Consider the following 12,578-nt stretch of genomic DNA (forward strand, 5'->3'; position numbering starts at 1 on the left):
CACTTGGTCATACACAGTTTTTCTTCCATGCAGTACACAATACAGAAGGCATTCTACGAGGGTTGTGCAACAAAGAGCATACAAAACAGTTCAAATATGGCTGTGGGATGAACATTAGCACACATGCATATTAATGAATACACACACACCTAGACGTTTAAGGTTAATGTCGATGATGGGGCTAAACCAGCATGAAACATGCTCACTGACAGGACAAGTTGGTCTCATTACATCTATGGCTACACCGCAAGTCTATCTCCTCCCCGGCTGGGCTCTTCCACATAGCACTATCCAAAGCTGTCTGCTCAGATATCGGCCATCTCAGGAGGAGGAAAGCAGGAATCAAGTGTGTGCATGCGTGTCTCTCGCCCCGAACAATGAATGGCTGCATCGTCAGTTGGTGAGCAATTATGCATGCTGTTTGTGTTTTCGGAGGGCAAGTGCACATTGCCTCTGGAGAGCAGCGTGAATGCTATCACTGCGCCCCGCGTGCGCCCACGTGTGCATCTGTCACAGTCGAAAGCAGGTGATCAAATGAAATTATTAACACTGGAGGACTTTTGTCAACCACATGACGGAGCAGCCGGCTAACGGCTGCGGTCTATTGCTTTTCTCAAACCATTTAACACTTAAACAAGCCACAATAAAGAGGACAAGAGTAAAAGCCCCTTCTCTCTAACCTCTCACTCACCCCTCTGCTCAAACAGAACTAACTAAATACTCTGTGTTCCCCGTTTTTTTGCTTTCCATTCTGCAAACCTGCCTCACTTTCCTAAAGCTCTTGGGACATTAAAGGTCAAATGAAAACATAACCTTTTAAATCAACCGTGTTACACAACTCACCCTGAATCACTTGGCTCCGTGCCGGAGAAAGCACAAACTTTTAAAATCAACCAGAGAGTGGGAAAAAATCGAAAGAAACCCGTCCACGAAAACTACACAAGACGGTAAAGACATTTATGATTCTAACACGAATTTGTACAGATTGTCCCATCAACGCACGGGCTGTCCCAGTTTTAAAACTTGTCCTTCCTCAACACTGCTCCCAGAGCTCCGTGGCCAACCAGGAATAACACGAAACCCAAATTAATACATCAAGGACGAAACTGAATCCCTCACTAGCCCCGTCATGAAAATATAAGATGCCCCGCTCACACCTCACGCAGTTCTCAACGGAAGGGATTCAAAAGAGGAACCAGTCTAACTCCACGTTCCAGCTTGGGTCAAGGTCAGGAACACATTGGCACACATAAATAACTCTCAGCATCAGCGAAAATGGTCATCTCCAGCACAGAAAATGTATGAAATTGAAGAATGGTGTGTGTCATATTAATTGGAGTTTTTCCAATGCAAACCGGCATAGGACCTGGCTGTGAATGACTGCCATGTTACACTTGATGATATGTTGTTCGTCCCTTAACAGACTCAGTCCAAGTCACCTCTGACCTCAATGTGTGCGTGTGCCTGAGCGGCCATCTTCTTCACAAGTCGCCCTTGTGGGTCACTTCGCGGACGAGAGCATGGGCTGCTCCGTGTACCAGTGAGTCCCCGGATCCGGCATGCTCCCCCCGAGCGGCAGGGCGATGAACTGCGGGCAGGTGCCGCCTCCGGCTCCCACGACGCCCATGCTGACGCCCTGAGGGTACGGGTGGTGGTGCGCGTGGTGCCCCATGGCGTCGGTCCGCCCGATGTGGATCTCGTCCTCCTCGCCCTCGCCGGTGGTTTTGCGGTAGACGGGGTTGTCGAAGTTCATGCTCTTGGTGGAGTTGCGCCGCCAGTTCCGCCACACCACGTAGACCCCGGCGCAGACCAGGCCGAACACCACTGTGGCAACGATAGGAACTGCATGCGTTTAACACACAGCGGCAGGGACATGGGAAGGGGGTGGAGCGTTAACAAGGCATACCGAGTCCATGGCATGAAATGACAGGCACGGATAGGAGAAGAACGGGCATGCAGGGGACAGAGAGGGCGGGAAGGGGGGGGGGGGCAGCGGCGGTAAACAGGTTGTGTGTGTGGGTGGCTCGGCTGAACACCGGGTCGTACTTGGGTCACACACCCACTCTAAATGAGCTATGCAAATCATCACTAAGGACAAGGTCTGGAGTAAACTCTCCTCAGGGAGCACACATTTGCGTGTCACATTATCTAAACCCATCTGAGCAAATATGTCCTTGGACAGAGTTTGTTATTTAATACTGCTTTATTAAATTACACCAAATAAAGCTTTATGCTTTAATGGCATTTTGTTTTTTGACCTGTACTCTATGGTCGCCTTATTAAGTAAATAATGAGAACAGACCATCTGAACTTATCGACTGAGTCGTGTTGCTGTTCAGGTTTATTTAAAACAGTATTGTGCAGTAATGTTACAGCTGTTTCAGACACACAGTCTACAGTATGTTAAGCATTTAAATGTTTTGCGGCCTTTATATATTTCCGAATCAGCTATACGTATTATCCTCCATCCTGAAAGACTCTTCTCTTGTGACAATTCCAAGTGAAAATGTAAACAGCGCGTCAGATAATCGTCTGAAAATACTAGCTCCAGTCGACAATGCTGCAGCTCTTTCTTCTCTGTCTTCCACTTACATCCCCAACTAGTTTGCATGCTAGCTTTAACCCAGGGACATTCAAGGTCAGCCCCACCCGTCCTAACGAAACGACACCATCCAGTCTTCTGTGAACGTGCTGTACTCTCACAGCGTTTCACTCCAACTCAAAAAGTTAAGGTTCACTTAATTAGCTGGGTAGCTGCAAATAATAAAACGTGCCACAGACGGATATTTTTTTTGTATTTTTCAACCAGCTGTGTGCAAATCAAAAGGTCACTGGCAACAAACGAGAGGCAAAATCTGTCTGCCTCTGCCTGAACTCGCGGACGCTTTGTTTCTGAAATTACACCGGCCGAGTCATAAATCTGGCCCCACACCGACTACGTGCTGTGAATGAAAAGATTGACACTTTTTCCGGTCATTTAGATTAACCAATTAATCTTCCTGAACTATAGTAGTGTGCTAACTACACACACACACAAAAAAGAAAGTCTGCTGACAGGAAGCCTTCGCTGTAGCTGAACCCAACACAACAACACCATATGAAGTGAATAATGCATTGTGGCAGTAATGTCAGACGCACAGAAAATGACTCCAGAGAAACCTCAGCGAGGGAGACCTGCGGGCCAGGCTTCTCTCATCCTGCCACAGCAGGGCAAGTGTGAATGGACTACAAACAGAGGCTATAGGCAGCAGGTAGAAAGCAGCTTTACGCAGCCCCGCAGACCTTTATTGTGGACGGACAAACAGATACAGACAAGGACGCGGCAGGTGGCTTACCGATCGGGATGACCACTCCCAAAACAGCCACAGTCAGGTTCTCGCCCAGGAGGAAATGCTCGCTTCCAGCTGTAAAGGAAAGAGACGAAATGAGCATGAGGTGTCAGAGTGAGAGGGCGTAAAGGACAGCAGGGCGAGGAAGGATAAGAGGGAGAAAGCTCGCAGGATGAAGAAAAAAAAAAATGTGTGGGAAATAGAGGGAAAGATAAGCAGTCCGGAATGGCGAGCCGGTGGAAGAGAGGGAAGATAAAACAGAGAGGAGAAGGTGATCATGCGTGCACGGCCGTGAGAGTTTTACAAAGAGAGAGAAATGGAATAGAAATGTAAGAAAAAGAAGCAAGCGTCGCGTGGCATTTCCCTACACCGTGACCTTGACACTGCGCCTCACTCTCTGGATTCCATCTATCTGAGCTCCATTAAGCTCCAGCGTCACATCACAGCTCATTTACATACAATGCACTTATTTGTGTACACTTACAGAGTCGCACACCCTACTGCCCACACAGAGACGCAATTTATGGAGGGAATGGCGACATTTTCAAGGTGACAAGGTAACATTCATCACTGCTATTAAAGTCGGCTGAGTGTGGTTGTTGGGGCTTGTAGATACCTCACTTTAATGTCCTCATTACGGGGAGGGTGAGGTTGTTAGTTGCATTATGAATGAGAGCAGGGCCGTGCGACGCGATACTTGGCAGGAGATGAGGCCTTGTCGGTGAAAGTGGACTGCGCTCCATCCCTCGTTGACACCCAATGGTTCATGCGGAGGACCGCAGGGGTCACATGACAAATACTAATCACAGGGATGGAGCTCTTTGGGTGATACATCTTTAGTTCTGAATGTAAGGCTGTTTAAAAAAAAAAATAAATGCAGAAATACAACTTTTTCTACGAAGCCCCCTGTGACTCTGGACTCCTCCACTCTTACCCTGGTCTTGTATGGCTGTCTAAGCCTACTTATTTCTGTTACTGAATACGCCCAGGAATAAACACACAACTCAGGACACACTCACAGTGCTGCGAGACGCTGCTGTCCCCCGCAGGCGTGGTGGACATGACCATAGCCGTGGCGGTGGAGTGGGACCCCAGCGCCTTCGACTCCTGGGACGACACGGGCTTGAGCGGGCTGAGGGACGTAGGGGGCTCGGGGGAACCAGAGGGAGCCGTGGTCAAGTGCGGGGCCGCATCCGCCTGCGACACTACCCCAGAGGGAGGAGGGAAGTCTTCAGCATGAGTCGCCCCGGTTGCAAATCCAGGGGGAGGTGAGGGTGTCGTTATGTCATTTCTTGGCGCTGCTACAAGGAAAGAAGGAGAAGAAGCATTTAGTGATCATTTATGATCAGCAGAAACTTGACTCATCACTGGCGTGTGGGTGAGTTTTAATCACAGCTGACCGACAGTGGCTTGGCAACAAAGGAATAAACAACTCTGCAGCTGCCGTCTGTGATTAAAATACTCACATGTGATCATACAGGCTGCAACACAAATTAAGAAATGTTTTGTGCAAACATATTAAGAAGCTAAGAAAATGTTCCTGCCCTTTGAAGTTCCACCTAAAATTAAGTCTGCATACTTCCACTCACCAACATTTCGAGACATCAGATGATGTGGATAAGTACTTTTCTGTTTATCACCACATAAAGCCGGCCCAAATATTTGACCAAATCTTTGCCCGAGCCTAATCAGTTCCCAATGGAGAACTAGACCAGCTTTGTACAAACAACTTTCTGGACTAACACACTCCAGTGTAAATACCAAAATGCCCTCTAGTCAGAGTTTGGTTTGTTCATTCTGGGCCACAGTAGAAAAACCCTCTGTGGAAAGACCCAACTCTATTAAGATATGAAGAATACACAGCTAGAGGAAACTCAACAATTCCTAGTTAGAGGTGACTGATTATACACGAGTAAAAACATAATTAGGAATATTATTTCATCCTTGAAAATCCTTCTTTTTTGAGTACACTGTATGTCTTTTAGTTTTTGTCTAACACTGATACATTAACAGCTATCTCTGCACTGCTGAAGGTCCATAAAAAGATCTACTAAAGCTCATTGAAACTTTAATTACAGAAAGCCTAAATCGGTCAAAACATTCTTATTTTTAATAATGGGAAACAATTATTAAATTTTGAAGCAATGCGATACAACATGATAAGACATATAGAGACAGAGTATGCTGTGTTACATTGCATTACAGCGGTGCATGTTATTGCATCCACCCACTGCATATGTTGCTTAGCAACTATCTTTCTGAGTTACAGGTTCAATAACTATGTTGCTAGAAAGCAGTGTTTGCAACGTTTATTAAATGAATCATGTATTACCTTTGCAGTAAAACGCTTTGAGGCACGGCAATGTCGGAGCAACGGAGTCTGAGGCCGCACAGTTTGAACTCAAATGTATTGAAATTAAATGTGAATTCATAACTAGAACAAATACTGTTTCCTCAATTCAACATTATGCTATTTTCACTAATGACTTCCAAGTCGTACATTTTCAAACATGATTAACCTTGAATATAGTTCATTCAATTAACACTTAAATTAAATTAAGATTCACTCATGCTTTGACATCTTTTTCTTCTTCTTCATTACTTCTACTGTAAAACAGTAACTGTGTCTAGAATGGTGCCATTTAGCTAGAAATGTCATAAGGGCCGTATGTTTCTTATGTGGGGCAGAGTTGTAATAAAAATAATAATTAATTCATCATATTTTCTCTATTGAGCCATCATGGGGAAATCCTTTCTCTGTATTTAACCCATCCATTTGTTCACACAGCAGTGTGTACAGTACGCAGTCAGCTCTGCGCCCCACAAACCCCTTTAGGTGCTATTTATTATTTAATACTCTCAATTACAATTCATAAACAGCCTCACCTGGCACACAGCCTCTCATATCAGGCCCCAGGTCTTGTCCGTCGGGGCAGGCGCAGGTGTATTTGGGCGAGTGTTCAGTGATCTGCGGAGCCTTAAGACATAAGTACTCACAGCCTCCATTGGCCACGCTGCCCAGATTACAGCTGTCTGGACCTGGAGAAAGAAACACAGAGAGAGAGAGGAAGACATGGAGAATTACACTGTTATGTATCACGGTTATATAAATAAGATCGTCATTAATTTACAGACGCAGAGAGACAGAAGAAGCAGTTGTACTGAGCACAGCTGAATTCCCTCATTACTTTGTGTAAACAACATGAATACAAAGAATAAAATCTGGCAAGATCCAGCTGTAAATAATAGCCTGCTTCTCTGCCAGGTACAACTCCATGCTGTTCATCCCAAAGTCTCGTTTCACCAGAAAAAACAAGAACATATGTAGATTAAATTGGTGAGATAATGATGAAATCCAGTGAAAGATGTGGAAGATTGAAATATATATATATGTGGCAAGGACTACGCCTTAGATGGTGGAAATAAAAAGAGAAAGAGAGACAGATATGGAAACTGACATAGAAGAAAGTAAACACACAGTTGTCACATTCATGATTAATATCTCTGTTCGGTTCAATTCAGATCTGCATTGTCCTGTTAGAGACAACCGGGTTTGAGGCAGGGTTTTGACAGCCGTGTGACTGCACTGCTGCTCTCCAAACTTCAATCACTCCACCGCAGTGACAAGCTTCACCATTATTTATTCATGTACTTGGGCTGGCAACGCTTATAGACATCCAGTGGGGAAAAATAATTACTTGACCCCCAGCTGATTTTGTCGGTTGGCCCACCTACAAAGAAATTAACACTCTGTCATTTTTATGGTTGGTTTATTTTAGCTGAGAGAGACAGAATATCCCAAAAAAAACATTACATAAAGGATTTGAGCAAGTGATATAAGCATTTGATCCCCAAACAAAACATGATGTAGTACTTTGAGAAAACTTTGTTTTGGCAAGTACAGAGGTAAGACGTCTCTTGTAGTTGGTCATCAGGTTTAAACACATCTCAGGAGTTATTTTGGTCCGCTCCTCTTTACACATCCTTTCTTAAATCATTGAGGTTTTGACGTTGCAGCCTGGCAACTCCAGGTTTCAGCTGCATTCATAGATTTTCTATAGGAGTAAGGTCTGGAGACTGTCTAGGCCACTCCCTAACCTTAATGTGCTTCTTCTTGAGCCACTCATGTCGTCAAAGATTTAACGGTACATGGCCCTGTTCATCGGCCCCTCAATGAGGTGAAGTCGTCTTCTACCCTTAGCAGAGAAACAGCCTTAAAGCGTTTCCACCTCTGTGCTTGACGGTCGGGTTGGTGCTCTTGGGCTCATAGCCAGCGTTTCTCTCCCTCCAAGCATGGCGTGTCGAGGCCAGAGAGCTCAATTTTGGTCTCCTCTGACCACATCACATCCTCCCAGTCCTTCTCTGAATAATTCAGATGTTCTCTGGCAAACTTTAGACAGACCTTCTTGAGCAGGGGGACTTTTTGGGCGCTGCAGGATTTCAGGCCATTTCAGCGCAGTGTGTTAATAATGGTTTTGTTGCTGACTGTGGCCCCAGCTGACTTGAGATCATTAACAAGCTTCTCCTGTGTAGTTCTAAGCTGATCCCACACCTATCTCATGATCATCCTTGCCCTATAAAGTGAGGTGTTTCATGAATCCCCAGACCAAGATCTTCCATTTTCAAATAACTGCACCAAAAGTTGTCTCCTTCACACCAAGCTTCCTGCTGATGCTCTTGCTGCCCATTCCAGCCAATTCCTTTTGCAGGTCTACAATCTTGTCCCTGATGTCCTTTCTTTGACAGCTCTCTGATCTTGCACATGGTGGTGGAGAGGTTGGAATGGAAGGCATTGATTCTGTAGACAGGCGTCTTTTTTACAAACACTTTCTTACTTTCTTAAAGTGACAGGACTAATTTGTGCACCTCGGAGACACATAACCAGTTTGTTAAAAAGTATAGACCGTTAATTTTTTTGTAAGTGGGCAAAACAAAATCAGCATCAGTTAAATCAGTGATGCCAGGGTTACGGCCCGCGGGCCGGACCCGGCCCGACTGTACGTCACATCCGGCCCGCGGGTGATAATATATTTTTAAAAACTAAAATTTTTTATTTTATTTTATTTTATTTTAATCTTTTTTTTTTATTTTTATTTATTTTTTTTTTTTTTAATTTAATTTTCTTTGCACTTTTTCGCTCTCCATTCACGATTGACGCTTCCGAGGTCCCAGAGGCGATTCAAATGGAACTGATAGAACTGCGTGTTGCGCACGGTTGAAGGACAACTATGCATCTGTTGCAATCAAATCATTTTATCAATCCTTGCCACCGCAGTACCCAAAGCTCACGGCCTTTGCAGGTAAAATACTTTGTATGTTTGGGACAACGTATTTATGTGAGCAGGAATTTTCCGTCATGAATATTAATAAATCGAAAGTGCGCAATCGCTTGACGCACGGACATCTGAATGATGTTATGAAAATTGCCACTGTCCAGAAGCTGTCCCCCGATATGGACAAGCTGGTGAAAGTTAAAAGGTGTCTGGCTTCAACGAGTAATATGTAGCTGAATATGTAGCTGAGGTAGGCTGGTCTCCTCATTTATAATGCAGTGTGATATGGGTGGGAGGGAATAGAAGTGGTTGGGGTTGACTGATAGCCTGTGTAGTGTGTGTGTGATTGGCAGAGTTAGTGTGCCTCATCTGTTGTTGAGCCAATTTAAGCTTAATGTTTTTAGATAGCTCATATTTGGCTATTTTTCTCAAGAACCTTTTTAAGAACCTTTTTATTTTACTAATTCATACTGGATCACATGGCACTTACTTTCTGTTACTCATTTAGGCCTACTTGGCCTGGCCTTCTTGTAATTGGCCTAATTATGCATTGACGTGTTTTCATGTGCAAGCCTTCAATAAATATAATAAAAGTAATTGACAGTTTACACTTGTGTTATTTATAGGAAATGTGTTTTGTTGGCACCTAGTCTATTTTGTTGCATTTCTAATTTATAAATGTAGGCTACTTGCATGGATAGGAAAATGTTAAGTTTTCAGAGGGTAACTGTCTCCTGCTTTAGGCTATGTAATTGTGGGCCTCATTGTGAGGCTATTTTGGTGCCAATGCAATTTATTTTTGATGTGTAGGCCTTCATGAACAATTTCAAATAGCCTACCTATCCATGTGTTGAGTCAGTGTTTGGCCTTTTCAGTCCGAAAGTATAATCCGGCCCGCTGAGGTCTCACTTGAAAAAAATCTGGCCCCCTGTCCAATTTCACCCTGGCATCCCTGAGTTAAATACTTATTTCCCAGATTGTATGTGCATTTCCCTTATGTACGCCCACGCCGTGTACCCACCTTGTGGCTGTCGAAGCTGGTGGAAAACAACAATGTCATGAGGGTCGTTGAGGTTTTCAGCCAGAGCGTGGATGTCTTGACCTGTCAGCCTGTTGGCCATGAAGACTGCCGCTCTGTCTCTGTCTGTCCAGTAGATACGATCCTGGGAATCAAGAGGAAAAACATCAAAATAAGAACCAGTGCGTGATTGGAGCTTGAACCCAACAGCACAGGTTAGCAATTCCTGCAGCTCTGCTTGTAATCTCTGAAGGACACGAACATATAATCTTATATCTAATCTCAGCTAGGTCCGGACACATCAAACCGACACCAAAGAACTATTGGCAACGAAGGCAGACTAAGACGCCACGACACGTAGTCTGTGTGAAAGCTAGGTTATACCTGAATCACGGTCCACATGTTGTGAAAATATTTGTGCATTTAAAAACTCAGATTACATAAAAATGTAAAATGAGAAAAGCCTTTTGTGGGCTCTTTGAAGTTTTTGTTTACTTTCTTAACTTCTGTTTTTCTTTTCATGCTCTGGTTCTCTGAGCTGAACAGCCAATTAGAGAGAGCTCTCTCACCGACTGGGTCCACTGCCAGTTCAACATGCTGAATCAGCTGAAAAGGAGGCAACAGAGGTCCAACTAGTGCCAACAGTGTGGTACACATTACCCTCTAAGTCTAAATTTGAACATTTTTATTTACTTTAATTGTGTGCTTTAATCCTACATGTTTGAACTGATGTGGGTAGTATGAAGTTGCTGTCTGTTGATTGGTCCACAACTTTGGTCAAGATTTCGGTATTCCGCTCAGATATTCTGCTTCCCGTACAGATTTCGGTGTTCCCTTCAACTTCATTAACTCTAGCAGCAGGAACTTACTTTTGATTCACATAAAGCTTTCATCGAATGACTTTCTGGTTTCCAGATTTGGTTATCCTCTAACTTCCTCATTAGTGTCTCATTGAGGCTGCAAAGGTTTTAATTGTGCCAACGTTTGTGACCTTAACTTCCCATGAGGTACCATCATTTGGACAACACTTCAGTTTGCACAGCACCCTGGTTTATAACTGAGTACCAGCTAAACATTAATGACATTATATTCTCAGTGGTACTGGTGTGAAATAGCAACTGCTACAAAGCTAACAACATTATGTGCTAAAGGTGGTCGACATTATAGCTACTTGGCATCAGCGTGTTAGGATGATAGCGTGCTGATGTTACCATTGAGCTCCAAGTATCACTTTACTGGATTTCAGTCTTGAAAATGTGTTTATGTTAAGGTGACAGTACAGTACAGATGAAAAGAAGGAAATTAACAAAATGACAGAGAAGAGAGGAGAAGAAGCAAGCTTAGATAGATGGGTTAGATAGATAAATGCTGTGGGATAAATAAAAGGATTATCTTATTTTAACTCGTTGGGAGAAAAGAAATAAGGACAACACATATCTTGACATGATCTAACTACTCATGTTACTTTAGCTTTTATCTCACGTGTTATGAGGGAAATGATGTGCTAACAAAACGTCAAATGTCAAGACTAACAAGATGTTTAATGTCATTAAGTTGTTGCAGCATTAGGCATTAAATACTTAAAACACAAAGCCTTTAGAATAAAATATCAGGGCTTAAAGGCTAATTCTAAGCATGCTTGATGTTTATTAATCAATTTCACCCCACAGTTTAGCCCTTAAACAGCTTAAGGTGCTAGACATGAACTGACATTTTTTACAGTTGCCTTAGAAACTACAGTTGAATCTCCAGTCCGTGCAAAGACAACAGGCCTCACCAAACAAGCGCGTATGTGCACGTCTGTGTAGAGTCAGTCACTGAGTCACAAAGAGATGGTAATGTGATGTACGCTACAGCAAGTCCCCACCCAATAACAGTGAGTTGATGTAAGTCCAGCATGTTGAACAAGAAGGTCACCTTGTAGTCCCGACAAGGCAGAGAGTGGAGAAGTCCCACATCGATCATGCATTACACCAGACGGGATATATCATGATTTCTCTGAGGTACTGTGAGAAATTATGTGAACTTTCTCAATTATTATTGTAAAAATGTTTTTATTATATAGACGTGGCAATATCCAACTAGAATGTAATTTACTGAAGTACTGCACCTTTTAGGTACTTGCTCTTTAGCCAAGGGTTTCCATTTTATGTTACATTACACTTTCACACTAAATTCAGTCATTCTGCATAATGACTGCTTCAAGTAAATTTTGCAATTAAAATAATCACTTGAAGGAAAATTTGTGTTTTGATAATTTTACTGCAGAGTGGAGCTTTTGTCTCCCCCTTTTGAAAATGAACAGAATTACACAAACACTGTTGAGACGCATATGACGTATGCATGCAGTGTTCTTTCAGTGTTTCAGTGTAATCCGTTCTTATCCTCTTCGTCAGTCCCTTGTAGATCTGTTTCTTTACTACCTGGAGCACCAGATATTTCCAAAATTTCTCACCGCCAGCGACGAAATCCTAAAACTCTTGTTTGTCTGCCACAGGCTCCGGGATATTCCTTGTTGCTGTAGCCTACTCTGTTTCCATCGCTACAGTTACTCCCTGCTTAATCTTTGGCAAACCAGTCACAGCTGGTTGATGCAATATGCACAGCTACAGGCGCCACAGACACCAGATTTAAAACTCTGGTGGTGCTGATTATCTTAATCAGCGCTGAGTGAAGCCATTTGGCAAGGGCTGAAACGTGACAGATGTTCATTTATATGAAACACTTCCACATTATAGTTCTGAAGGATCAGAATACTCCTTCCATATCTGATCTTTAGATAAGATGATTAGATGCCGAGTTGAGGCCGGTCTGTGGCTGATCAACACAGCAGCCTAAACCCTATTTTCAGAAATCCCATGCTTGTAAATCTGCTCTGCTGCTGAATGGAATCTATCTCTGGTCCCTGTGAGATCAGCTCCTCTTGAGAGTAGTCCCCCTGAGGAGTAGGCCACTACG

The 12,578-nt window shown here is 43.5% G+C and overlaps 1 protein-coding gene across 1 annotated transcript in view; it reads right to left on the reverse strand.

Annotated features, from left to right (window-relative positions):
* Window positions 1-1,292: 1,292 nt before the first annotated feature.
* The window catches only part of LOC311489782 (low-density lipoprotein receptor-related protein 8-like), a gene marked incomplete at its 5' end in the record, with an annotated part of 79,501 nt that continues 68,215 nt past the window's right edge, over window positions 1,293-12,578 (reverse strand). The window contains 5 exons of the mRNA XM_084547047.1: window positions 1,293-1,842; window positions 3,336-3,404; window positions 4,349-4,630; window positions 6,216-6,368; window positions 9,624-9,765. Of these exons, the coding sequence (XP_084403173.1) occupies window positions 1,502-1,842; window positions 3,336-3,404; window positions 4,349-4,630; window positions 6,216-6,368; window positions 9,624-9,765 (987 nt within the window). The 3' untranslated portion in view covers window positions 1,293-1,501. The remainder of the gene's footprint in view (window positions 1,843-3,335; window positions 3,405-4,348; window positions 4,631-6,215; window positions 6,369-9,623; window positions 9,766-12,578) is intronic.

This window comes from Chelon labrosus, assembly GCF_963514085.1.
Source record: "Chelon labrosus genome assembly, chromosome: 6".
Lineage (NCBI taxonomy): Eukaryota > Metazoa > Chordata > Actinopteri > Mugiliformes > Mugilidae > Chelon > Chelon labrosus.